Below are 13,590 nucleotides of genomic sequence, written 5' to 3' on the forward strand. Positions count from 1 at the left end.
TTCTTAATATAGATATATATAAAACAAGGATTACAGAAGTCGATCGATATAGGCATATAGCTAGAGAAAGAAATTTCTATAAACATAAAAACTAATATTTCTAAAATAACCATAAATTTTAATTTTTTTTAAAAAATCATTTAAAATAAGTGAAAACATCACGTTAATTTCTTTATAAAGTATAACTTATAATTCTCTTAATCTCTCACACATACTGAGAATACACAGCACTGCCAGTATATATTGGTTGCATCAAAGTTAGAGGCATGCAGTGCGCCCTTACAAAAAGCCTTTTCCCTTTCTTTCTTTTGTGTGAAGCATTCTCATGTTTCTGTCTTGGTCCCTCCCAAAGCATATTCACTCGCGTCTTCTTATTCTCATTTTGTCGCACTAAAAGGATACTAAAATTTTATCCTTTTTCTTTGTCTGCAATATTACAGGTCCAAAAGTTGACATATTTTGTAGAAAAAGGTTTTTGTTGTTGGTATTGAAAAAAGGTTTGGAAATGGATTGGAACGGAAATTTTCGGGTGCCTTTCGTTCCTCGAGTTCCCGATCCGAGCTCTTTCAGCTTCCTCTACAGCTACAACTGCGATCATTATCCTGCAGGTTTGTTGTTTCAGATTTGACTTATCAAAAAAAGTTACATATGCAGCATTTTGTGTTGTCTTTATGTGTTCTTGCATGAGTAGTACTTAAGAGGGTGAGATGGATTTCACTGGGAACAGCTCAAAAGGTTTAGAAAGAATAAATTAGTATTTTCAGAAAAATCATATTTAAAAAATTTAACTTGTTTCATTTGAGAAACTGAGACCTTCAAGGAGTGTGAAAAAGGGTTTGTTTTTCATCAATGACATAAAGAGTACTTATATGAAATTATTGAAGCTAGCAAGGGCTGTGGCCTCCATATGTTTCTGTAACAAAAATCCTATTTTCGAATCTTTCTAGGTCTAGAAATGAAGCAGCAGTCGATGCAGGCAACGCAACATGCGATGCTTCCGGAATTGATAGACAGTAAGAGCAACGTCAACAGTAACTACGGGCAAGATCCGAAGAAGAGAAGATTGAGCACGGACCAGTTGGATTCGCTTGAGAATAGTTTCCAGGAAGAGATTAAGTTGGACCCTGACAGGAAAATGAAGCTGGCTAAGGAACTGGGGCTGCAACCTCGACAAATTGCTGTGTGGTTCCAGAACAGAAGGGCTCGCTGGAAGGGCAAGCAGCTCGAGCGACTGTACGATTCGCTTAAACAAGAATTCGATAATCTTACCGGGGAGAAACAAAAGCTTCAACAAGAGGTAATTAATTCATTAAATTTCACACAAATATGCTAAGAAAAGTATCAAAATGTATGCGCTTTTTTAATCAAACTAAAAAAAATTCTTATTATTTTAGTACATTATATATTACTTTGGATACTGGGGTTATAGAAAATACCATGAGTTTAAGAATTATTGAATCTCGTGCTCCTGAAAATTCTTGAAAATATAGCACAGAAATATATATTTTTAATACAAAATTGTATATTTTTATAATTTCTCTTTAAAATTGATAAAATAGAAAAGTGGGTTGTCATCGAATTCATTTTCATTTGTTCATGTGATTGATCGTCACTTCAAAACTCTAATTTATCCTAAAAATAAATTTCACTCTTTGTGGTTTAAATTCTTGTCCTACTTTTCTCTCATATTTCTTTTCCTTCATTAAATAGTAAGGCATATACATTAATCATTTACGCCATGTATTCAATATACATGAATAAATTATTAGAAATTAACTACTTTCCATTTACACCATGTATGCATAAATTATTCGAAATTAACTAATTTTGCTCAATATTTGAACTTTTGTATCAAGGTCTTCTCCCTGAGGGCAATGCTAAAGGATCAAGTGGCTAAGAAGCAAGTCTCCACAGCCTACACAGAAATTTCCGGGGACGAAACTGTCGAGAGCACATCGATTCCCAGTTCCGAAAAGTCCCGTGGTAACATTAACCAAATCCCAGAATGCAGCTATGCTTTAAATGTGGATGACTATAATCCAGTTATGATGAGTGCTGCATACTGGGCCGATATGCCTTCATGTTCTTGAAATTAACTAAGGATAATTGTCATGTCTAGTCTAATCTTAATTATAGGATTAAAGTGGTTAATCTAGTTTTAGATAGGGTTTATTGGAACTTAAGAAACATATATAATATGAGATTAAGGTTCTTGATCTTGAGAGACTTAGAAATTTTTAACTAGTTTTGAGATAAGTGAGATGTTTGTTTGGTTTTCATGTAGGGTGTTCGTTTTACTTTAATGTCAACTAATATAATTATATTTCATAATTATTGTTTAGNAATTATATATTTTTTTATACAAAATTTATTTAAAACGAATGAAATTATTTTCAGTTTGATTATTTATTAATATTAAAAATTATTATTATGTATTTTTTTAAAAATATTAATTATTTAAAAAAACATGTTGAATTGACTTGAATAATTGAAGTTTAATTGCAATAAATTTAGCACTGACTTATTTTTTGTCTTTCGTAAAATCAATATATAAAAAATATTATATTGATAGAGAGAAATATTTGAAATAAGTAAAAATTATTCACGTTCAGTTGTTAGTTCAAATAAATTTTAAAAAAAACCATAATAATAAATTATAAAATCCATAGGGTTCTATGAAAAAGTTTACAAATGTCAATAAAAGTCATAAAAAAATGAATCTAAAGATCTGTGAGATTCTGCAAAAGTCAGTAGAAATCTATAAACTCCACGAAAGTATGTTATTTAAAAAAAAATCAGAAAATCTCTGCAACAAATACACCCCCTTAAATATTGAGACATTGGGAATTTTAGATGAGCCACAAATTTAATTTACAAATTAAAACAAGGTCTAATTAATTGTGTTTACTTCTCCGATCCGCTTTAATAGATTAAAATCATTGTCGTTTTTTTTAAATTGATTTTTATCTATATTTGGTTAGATAGCACTTTCCTCAATAGCGTGTACTCTTTATCTTATTTATGGACATTTATAGGCATTTATCAAGAAATTCCAATCATTAAAAACTTGCATAAATTGAAATTTAATTTTTAGTTCACTGCTACAGTCTAGAGATGGAAACTTCAACGTCTTTATTTTGGGTAATCGAAAAGATTAAATATTTCAAGGCAAACACAATATTTGTTTTTATATTTTTGGTGATTTATCTAACGAATCAACCAATAAATTTTTTTCAAAAATCTGCTAGCAACAAAATTTTGCATTGTGCTTCAAATAGGGGATAAAGTTTGACTTCATATGCCATGATATAATATATATGTTCGGCTCATGATACTAAAATAAAGAAAAAATTATTACTAAAATATGTATCTATTAAAAATGAATGGAAAACAGGTTATTTTATTTTAAATAAGTTTGAAAAATAAGTGATAATATTTTCTCTTTTAATGTATCAATGGAATTTTTTTAAAAAAAGTAAGGTTATTTAGATCAAAAAAATGAAAAGAAAACAGCGCCAAAAATCCTCTTGCTTCACATGTTAGAGTATGTCTACTATGAAACGGTCTCACGGATTTATTTTCATTGGACTGATTGACCCGTCTATATTTAGATTGAAAAATAATATTTTTGACATAAAAAATAATATTTTTTCATATATCGGTTGGGAGCACATGTTATTAAGTTTTAAATAATACCCTTTAATCTTTATACTAAATATACACTTTTCAGTAGGAAAATTAATTGCAAATAAAATATAAATTTTAATTTCACAATGATGAATATGGGGTTGTACGGACGATGAGATGCCCCTCTATGAAAATTAAAGTGGCTAAATTTGAAGAACAAATTAGGCATCGGCGCCTCCCACATGCCTCTTAATCACTATACTAAGTCCTATCTATTCCCACATTTAAATATAATAATTTCCAATATTTATTATACATGCATTGCTTAATTATCTAGGGAAGTTTGTACCTCGTGGTTGAATTTGGATTAATTAGTTGGCTGGTTTTCCTCAAATTTTATGATTTTAATTTTATAATCGCCCCGAAAAATTTAAAGATCTTATCACAAATATTGACAAAATATGCAGAAAAATCCACGTTGTGTTATTTTTAATAGTATAGTAAAGAAAATTCTAAAGGTGTGATACCCCATCCCACACGGATAAAATTAGAAGTTTATAATGAGTTACAATTAACTTATATACTACTTAAATTAATCATTTCGTAAAACGATAACAAATACTTTAGCATTTGTTATATGCAGTCGTGCAGATCCCGGAGCATGAAAAAAAAGACATAACTTGTCTCATATTTTTGTCCTTTAAGCATGCAACAGATCGTTAAAAGTGCATAAACCCTAATATAAATTTTGTCCTTGTCTCGACACATTTTTTTTCTTACTGTTGAATTTAGGAAAATATCCTAATTCTTGTGATAATCCTCTTCCATGCAAGAATTTGTATGAAATAGATAAAGTAATATTTTTTTTTTAAAAAAAATTAGGACAAAATACAGTCCTTTTATACCGTTGATAAATATCATAACACAAACGAAAGAAAAAAAAGAATATTTTGCCTATGGAGTATATAATTCTTTAAAAAGTAATACAAGATTGAAGTATAAGTACTCATCGGCTAAGCATGATTTAATATATAATAATATTAATAAAATATTAAAACTCGAATTATTAAACAAAATAATATGATTCGAATTTGGCTCAAAAAAAACTGAACATGTTTGAGTTAAACTCAAATTATATAGTTTCAAATATGGAGGAAGAGGCGTGAGAAAGCAAAAACGTTGTCAATGCAGCAGATGAGTTAGAGGACCAAATAGTTACAGTTTATATGCGTCAGTTATCGAGTGCACTAGGAGCCACGCTTTATTCTTCTGTCCAGTAATTCAGGGTTTTTGGAAGTGAGAGGTGTTCAAGAAAGTGCTAAAACAAGTTCCAGAGCGTTCTACTACGGATATTTGCCTATGGATGATGAACCAGATAAGCAAAACTGAGTTCGAAAGATTTGCTTGCCGGACTTGGAGTGCTTGGAGTAGTTGGCTTCAAGTCATACACTGCGCCCAAGATAATCGCAATTCTTTGCCGAAGCAATGTGATAACCGATATATTGAGGAGTATTGGCAGCCCTGAGTGATGTTCAAATCGATAAACACGGGACTGCAACTGGCTCGCCTAAGATCTGTAAGCCACCACATATTGGTCACCTCCGACTTGATGTGGATGCGGCCCTTAATGATCAACTAAATGTCTGTGGTGTTGTTGGTGTAATCTGAAATCAAGATTGGAATCTAGTGCTGGCGTTTGGTAACATGATACTGAAACCATTAATCTCTGTGGTGTACGCAGAACTTATGGCTCTTAAGATATGGGTACAGATGGTTCATGAGTGAGGATTTCACCGTGTTCAGGTTTTTTCTGACTCACATATGGCCGTGCATGCAGTCATGGAACCATCAAATTATTGTGATATATTGGTGCATGTGCTCAGGAGATTAAAAATCTACTCGTGGAGCCGATGATAGTCGACTTCAAGCATATTAGCGCTCGGCAAATCTAGTTGCTTACTCAATAACACAATTTTGTTATTTCATCTCCTACATCTTTCTGTTGGTTGAACGAGGATTTTCCTTCTTGCAATTGATTGGTTAATATTGTATCTATGATCACTCTTTATCAATACAAGTGATACGAGATTACGAGTTAAAAAAACTGAGCATTGGTGCAAGATAAGTGGAAGTTGAGAGAGTGATTATATATTTTTATATCCATAATATACGAAAAGTGATGACCAGTGACATACTAATCAATATATATTAAAAAAAAACCATTCCTTTATTTTAATCCTCTAATTATTTAAAATTTGGTATTGATATAATATATTATTTTTTCACAATTAATTTGATTTTTGTCAGAATAATAACAAAGCGTTAAATGATGCTGAAACAACATCGGATATTGTTGAATTGCCAAAAATGAGAGTAAGTGAAGGGAAAAAAAACCCAATTTAATGTATCAAGATCAAATTTTAATTAATCAATTGAATGACCAAAATTAATATAATCCAACTACGTGAAATATTCAATTTTTTTTCTTAATATAGATATATATAAAACAAGGATTACAGAAGTCGATCGATATAGGCATATAGCTAGAGAAAGAAATTTCTATAAACATAAAAACTAATATTTCTAAAATAACCATAAATTTTAATTTTTTTTAAAAAATCATTTAAAATAAGTGAAAACATCACGTTAATTTCTTTATAAAGTATAACTTATAATTCTCTTAATCTCTCACACATACTGAGAATACACAGCACTGCCAGTATATATTGGTTGCATCAAAGTTAGAGGCATGCAGTGCGCCCTTACAAAAAGCCTTTTCCCTTTCTTTCTTTTGTGTGAAGCATTCTCATGTTTCTGTCTTGGTCCCTCCCAAAGCATATTCACTCGCGTCTTCTTATTCTCATTTTGTCGCACTAAAAGGATACTAAAATTTTATCCTTTTTCTTTGTCTGCAATATTACAGGTCCAAAAGTTGACATATTTTGTAGAAAAAGGTTTTTGTTGTTGGTATTGAAAAAAGGTTTGGAAATGGATTGGAACGGAAATTTTCGGGTGCCTTTCGTTCCTCGAGTTCCCGATCCGAGCTCTTTCAGCTTCCTCTACAGCTACAACTGCGATCATTATCCTGCAGGTTTGTTGTTTCAGATTTGACTTATCAAAAAAAGTTACATATGCAGCATTTTGTGTTGTCTTTATGTGTTCTTGCATGAGTAGTACTTAAGAGGGTGAGATGGATTTCACTGGGAACAGCTCAAAAGGTTTAGAAAGAATAAATTAGTATTTTCAGAAAAATCATATTTAAAAAATTTAACTTGTTTCATTTGAGAAACTGAGACCTTCAAGGAGTGTGAAAAAGGGTTTGTTTTTCATCAATGACATAAAGAGTACTTATATGAAATTATTGAAGCTAGCAAGGGCTGTGGCCTCCATATGTTTCTGTAACAAAAATCCTATTTTCGAATCTTTCTAGGTCTAGAAATGAAGCAGCAGTCGATGCAGGCAACGCAACATGCGATGCTTCCGGAATTGATAGACAGTAAGAGCAACGTCAACAGTAACTACGGGCAAGATCCGAAGAAGAGAAGATTGAGCACGGACCAGTTGGATTCGCTTGAGAATAGTTTCCAGGAAGAGATTAAGTTGGACCCTGACAGGAAAATGAAGCTGGCTAAGGAACTGGGGCTGCAACCTCGACAAATTGCTGTGTGGTTCCAGAACAGAAGGGCTCGCTGGAAGGGCAAGCAGCTCGAGCGACTGTACGATTCGCTTAAACAAGAATTCGATAATCTTACCGGGGAGAAACAAAAGCTTCAACAAGAGGTAATTAATTCATTAAATTTCACACAAATATGCTAAGAAAAGTATCAAAATGTATGCGCTTTTTTAATCAAACTAAAAAAAATTCTTATTATTTTAGTACATTATATATTACTTTGGATACTGGGGTTATAGAAAATACCATGAGTTTAAGAATTATTGAATCTCGTGCTCCTGAAAATTCTTGAAAATATAGCACAGAAATATATATTTTTAATACAAAATTGTATATTTTTATAATTTCTCTTTAAAATTGATAAAATAGAAAAGTGGGTTGTCATCGAATTCATTTTCATTTGTTCATGTGATTGATCGTCACTTCAAAACTCTAATTTATCCTAAAAATAAATTTCACTCTTTGTGGTTTAAATTCTTGTCCTACTTTTCTCTCATATTTCTTTTCCTTCATTAAATAGTAAGGCATATACATTAATCATTTACGCCATGTATTCAATATACATGAATAAATTATTAGAAATTAACTACTTTCCATTTACACCATGTATGCATAAATTATTCGAAATTAACTAATTTTGCTCAATATTTGAACTTTTGTATCAAGGTCTTCTCCCTGAGGGCAATGCTAAAGGATCAAGTGGCTAAGAAGCAAGTCTCCACAGCCTACACAGAAATTTCCGGGGACGAAACTGTCGAGAGCACATCGATTCCCAGTTCCGAAAAGTCCCGTGGTAACATTAACCAAATCCCAGAATGCAGCTATGCTTTAAATGTGGATGACTATAATCCAGTTATGATGAGTGCTGCATACTGGGCCGATATGCCTTCATGTTCTTGAAATTAACTAAGGATAATTGTCATGTCTAGTCTAATCTTAATTATAGGATTAAAGTGGTTAATCTAGTTTTAGATAGGGTTTATTGGAACTTAAGAAACATATATAATATGAGATTAAGGTTCTTGATCTTGAGAGACTTAGAAATTTTTAACTAGTTTTGAGATAAGTGAGATGTTTGTTTGGTTTTCATGTAGGGTGTTCGTTTTACTTTAATGTCAACTAATATAATTATATTTCATAATTATTGTTTAGTTATTATTATTATTATTATTATTATTATTATTATTATTATAAATATTTAATTATACATATGTGTTTATGATTTACCAAATGATTAATTATAATTGAATTGATCATCATGACAATTTGGTGTCAATTCATGCTCAACTATAATCAATTTATATTATGCCTAAGATTCATGAATTGTTCGCAAAATTTATTATACCTTGACTCATACGCCTTATTTTTTTTAAATATAGTATAGGGATTAAAATATTATTTTTTCACATAAAAATATCTCTGATATTTCATATAAAAAGCTTAGATGTTACCAACTATTATTTTAATCAATTTGCAGCCTTGGACACTTAATTGATCGGCATATATTGAAATGCTACATTTAATTTTCAACAAATTTTGGTAACTAATTGGTGAGTTTAATTAATGAATGGTCGAAGAAGATAAAGTGGCCATCTGAATTGTTGTATTGTAGTTTCACTCATAAATTTGCTTAAATAATAATTCAATGGCTGCTAAGCCGTAGANAAAACGACAAATGTTTGATGGCGATACAGCCATTGAAATCTTTCAGATCATGATGCACATTTTAAGAATTTTATGATTAGAAGATGTAAAAAAATCAGAGTTACATATGAAACGGTGACCTCAATCCTTATTTATAACAATTAAATAAAAATTACAATAAACCATAGTTAGTCTATGCTCTAAATAGGTCGTCTCGATCCATATTAAAAATTTACTGATATATGAATATGTCTTTTATGAAACGATTTCACGGATCTATATCTCTAAGACTAGACGACCCGATCTGTATATTCAGTTAAAATAATACTTTTAACATAAAAGTAATTAATAATTTTTCATGAATCGGGTCAGGTTGAAGATCCGTCTCACAAAATTAACATGTTATATCATCTTATAAGAGTTTTTGTGTATACATATTTATACATATATCTTTAACTATATTATTAAAAATGTGTCGATCATAGTAACTACCTTTGGTGGGTGGGTATGACCTTCATCTTATTGTAATTTGAATCCATATCAAATTGCAACATGATCCATCATCAAATTTTATAATTATGATATTATTCTTATTTTATTATAAATTAAATTAATTACCAAAAAATAGATTAAACTCCAAAGAAAATTATAAATATAAAAGATTGTACCGCGTGCGTCCGGACACTAGCATTTATATACACACGCACACTTTTGAGTTTTTTAAAAAGTGAGATGACCTAAGGGAAAGTGTAGGTGTTGCGGAACCTCTAATATATATGTCAATTGATTAGGAAATAAGGCATGTTGAGGTTGCTTATTTTGGTTCCAGCATCGGTAAAGTGGCTTCCAGACTTAAAACGGTAATTCGCATTCATTTCCCATACGTAAAATTTATTCAAAAGTTATGACAACCCACATGCCGTCTCTACTTTCTCTACCAAATTTCCAAAATTCAATCTAATTTTTTAATAATTTAGGAAACGATATTGATTTATTAAAAATATTATATATAAAAATATTATTATTGTAAAATTTAATGGTATCCAGATCAAATACACGCATAAGAAAATGTAGAGTGAGATTTTAATGAATTTATGATTAATATTAAAATGAAATAGTAAGATCTGATTCGAGGAAAATTAACAACATTTGTCAAATATAGAAATGAAATACCATTTAGACTAACCCTTTATGTAACTTAAGTCGATAATGACTCTATAAAATGAAAGCAAAAAAGTATGAAAAATGTGATAATGGATTAAATAAAGAGGGTACAAAAATAGAAAGATTAAAATAAATGAAATCGAGTCCGAATAAGCCCGAAATTGAGTCCGAATTTTTATAAATTATTTATGTTAGTTATGAACGTACACGATAATTCGCGTGTACATGTTTTTAACATAATTAATTTTTAAAAATCTTTAAGTTATTGATTATTATTTACAAATCATTTAGTTTTTTTTTTTTAGAATTTACTTTGTTATAATAACTTTTATTGGATAAAATGAAAAGGTAGTTTTGTCCATCCATTAAAATGACCAAGATAGTTACACTGAGGTTTTATGCATTATAACATAGTATAGATTACCGAAAGCAGTGTTAAATAAATAAAGAAGGTGATTCAGCAAACTTCTAAATAAATAATAGAGATTACTTTAATAAATGTGGGTTGAGTGTAATAGTTGTTCATGTTAGGTAGAAAAATCGAAACGTGACGTTAGGATTGTTATACGATTTAAAAGATTTGAGTTGCACAATTATCACCAGCTATAAATTTTGATAAAACAGCAATCGTTCAGCCCAACAATTGATATAAGAGTCAATATCATGTGTTCGATTCACATTAATTACAGAAGTGTAATTATCGTGAGAGAGATTGTTGGGTGCAATAACTGGATAAAACAATCGAAACGTGACACTAATAATTCAAAAGATTTAAGTTGTACTATTATATCACAAACTATACATACGTTGAATATAGAAGGATCAACGTCAATTGTATCATAACTTAAATAATTAGTGGTTATTAATTAACTAGAGAAAACGTAACCTCCACAATTAGTGAAACACAATACGGGTCGACCGGCGGGTTCTACTCATGAGCGCCCAGCCTTCGACGTCACGGTGTTAAAATCACTATTTTCGAGTGCTCTTAATTAAATAAATTATTTGAATCTTTAAAATTAATTAAAATTAAACTTGAAGGGAAATAATATTTCTGAGAATAATTGATATGATTCGTTAGATTTGAAGTATTTTCCTAAAATTATTTTTTCCATGTTAAGATAATTTGATATACTATCTTGTGAGATTTTGCCTTTCTAGATAATGAGATAAGTATACAAAAATATTTTAGATATGATATTTAATCAGATATGGTATCGATGGTTAAATAGAGTGTATGTCTAATTAAACTTGAACATTCCTTGTGAAATAGGTTTCCTTGTGGAGATAAAATTCTATGTCTATATATAAGAGATCAAGGATATTGTTGAAGCGGCTCTTCCTCGGTCAATGTACATTCACGTGTGCATGTTCAGAAGTTTAGAGAAAATTCTATTGAAGTGACGTGCTGTGTTTTGAAGAGTGGTGATAGTGTGTTGCCGTGAATGTTGAGAACATCTGCAGGCAACATCTGGGAAGAAGTTGGCTGAAGATTGTTTCTCGTGGATCTCCTTTTGACATCACACTTTTGCTTTCTTGTTCTAGTTATTTTTTTTATTCGTGATCTTTGTTTTAGAAAGAATTTGTTTTCTCAAAATTGTTGAGGAAATTGATTTTTGATTCAATCACTAGTGATAGGTTTTTGTAATCGGATAGATTTTCTAGTGATTAATTTTTGTCATAAGGCATTGGACAAGTATTTATACTTGTGCATATTTAATCTCGTATCAAGTATTTATTTAAAGTTAATTTGTGTTTCAAAATATAATATTCCGCTGCATGTTGTCTGAGATGTAACATCTGGCACAACACTTACTTCTGATTAAACACAAATTTAAGTTTTTACATCCTATTATGATATTATTAGTATTTGAGGTATCTGTCAAACATCACGTTCTTACAAAACTGATATAAAACAAATCTTGTGGAGATAAATTTAACTTCTTCTCCCTTAAATTTTTTTTTTTTTTTTTTGTATTTTCGGATCCAAATTTGGAAATTTTGCTACGAAAGTTAATGTAGATTTCTTTTAGCTCCGTGTAGCTTTTTTTTCGTTAGAGAAATGTTATAATTGGATCTCCGTCAGATGAGTTATTGTCATCGACAACTCATGTGTTTTTTTAATCGTCTAAACTGAAATAGTATGAAAAAGTTATGCCAAATCGACAATAGATTATTTTATTAAATACGAATTGTTTTTTAGCTCTTAAATATAAAATTAGCGTTGAGTATTTGGCTTGCCCATTTTATCACGTAGTAATTAGAGTACAGTCAAGTAGCATAGCAGCTTGAGGTGTCGAATTTTTTTGTTTTATTGGATGATTTTGGAGATGTCTATGTCAAATCACTTATTGATAATTAAAAGATAATTTAGAATGAATCATATCTTACCCATGTATTAATTATATTGAGTGTACGATTTAGCTTCTGATTAAAACAATCTAGTTATTTTAAAATATATCAAATATAAATTAAATATTGTTCCATGTGTTGAAAAATAATATTTAAATATGTGTATTTGAATATTGAATGTTGAATATTTGAATGTTGAAAATTAGATAAAATTAGGTGTTGAATATTGAAATTTGTGTGTGATGATGAAGGTAATGATGTAATTTATTTTTGGATTATTTGTAAAAATTTCCTATAAATAGATCTCTCATTTGTGAAGAAAATCACAATTGAGTTGAGAGAAAAATATTATAAAGTGTGTAGTGTGATAATTTTGAGAGTTTGAGATTTTTACTTTTTACCGTAAATTTTTACTTTTTCACAACACGTTATCAGCACGAAGCTCTAAAAGTCCTCCATATTTTTCCAAGCTCCAAAACAGAAGAAAAAGATAACAAAAGTAATAATATTTATTTTATTATTTATTTATTTATTGTTTATATATTTACTATATAATATAATGTTATTATAAATAATAAAAATAAATTTTTCAAAAAACTTGTTATAAATCCTGGGAGGATGTTAAGACGACCTCCTACACTCCCGGTAAGGGATACGACAAGTATAAAAGTCTATAAGGTTTTTAAACAAAATATCGTATGACACCTCATTATAATATTGTGATATGATATACATAATTATTTAAAACATTACTAATATTATATACACCATATTATTACCATAAAAGTATACAAATACATACATTTATTTTCTTGTACACCAACGGTCATAAACGGTAACAAAACGGCTAGGTTTTTCCCTATAAATATGATCTCACAAACACATTCAATCACTCCAACTTTCTCTTCTTCTCTAAAATTATTCTTCGTCAAATTTTTGAAGAAAAAAGAAGATGACTTTCACAAAGTTATTTTTAATTATTTTGGTTATAATACTCACGAATCTTGTACTTATCGGAGAATATCCTCCTCATGTGTTTTCTCTATTTTTACGAATGCTTGTATTTGTTGTTTATCCATTACTTTGTATTGCAATATTCATTAACTAATAAAATGCATCATAATTTTTTT

The 13,590-nt window shown here is 29.8% G+C and overlaps 2 protein-coding genes across 2 annotated transcripts; both read left to right on the forward strand.

The window, feature by feature from the left end:
• The first annotated feature begins 288 nt into the window (after nucleotides 1–288).
• LOC140961027 (putative homeobox-leucine zipper protein ATHB-51) lies at nucleotides 289–2,286 on the forward strand. The gene is made up of 3 exons (XM_073419352.1): nucleotides 289–608; nucleotides 948–1,297; nucleotides 1,857–2,286. Exons 1-3 carry the CDS (start codon nucleotides 506–508, stop codon nucleotides 2,088–2,090), a joined length of 687 nt encoding a protein of 228 aa, XP_073275453.1. The 5' UTR covers nucleotides 289–505; the 3' UTR covers nucleotides 2,091–2,286.
• A 4,112-nt stretch (nucleotides 2,287–6,398) lies between these two features.
• LOC140961032 (putative homeobox-leucine zipper protein ATHB-51) lies at nucleotides 6,399–8,396 on the forward strand. The gene is made up of 3 exons (XM_073419357.1): nucleotides 6,399–6,718; nucleotides 7,058–7,407; nucleotides 7,967–8,396. Exons 1-3 carry the CDS (start codon nucleotides 6,616–6,618, stop codon nucleotides 8,198–8,200), a joined length of 687 nt encoding a protein of 228 aa, XP_073275458.1. The 5' UTR covers nucleotides 6,399–6,615; the 3' UTR covers nucleotides 8,201–8,396.
• The last annotated feature ends 5,194 nt before the right edge of the window (nucleotides 8,397–13,590 follow it).

This window comes from Primulina huaijiensis, chromosome 2 (assembly GCF_012295235.1).
Source record: "Primulina huaijiensis isolate GDHJ02 chromosome 2, ASM1229523v2, whole genome shotgun sequence".
NCBI lineage: Eukaryota > Viridiplantae > Streptophyta > Magnoliopsida > Lamiales > Gesneriaceae > Primulina > Primulina huaijiensis.

Bases quoted from the DNA above. Each gene is read 5' to 3' on its own strand.
- LOC140961027 (XM_073419352.1), top strand. From the start codon at position 506: ATGGATTGGAACGGAAATTTTCGGGTGCCTTTCGTTCCTCGAGTTCCC. The intron at 609-947 runs GTTTGTTGTTTC...GAATCTTTCTAG, and splicing joins CTGCGATCATTATCCTGCAG to GTCTAGAAATGAAGCAGCAG. The intron at 1,298-1,856 runs GTAATTAATTCA...TTTTGTATCAAG, and splicing joins AACAAAAGCTTCAACAAGAG to GTCTTCTCCCTGAGGGCAAT.
- LOC140961032 (XM_073419357.1), top strand. From the start codon at position 6,616: ATGGATTGGAACGGAAATTTTCGGGTGCCTTTCGTTCCTCGAGTTCCC. The intron at 6,719-7,057 runs GTTTGTTGTTTC...GAATCTTTCTAG, and splicing joins CTGCGATCATTATCCTGCAG to GTCTAGAAATGAAGCAGCAG. The intron at 7,408-7,966 runs GTAATTAATTCA...TTTTGTATCAAG, and splicing joins AACAAAAGCTTCAACAAGAG to GTCTTCTCCCTGAGGGCAAT.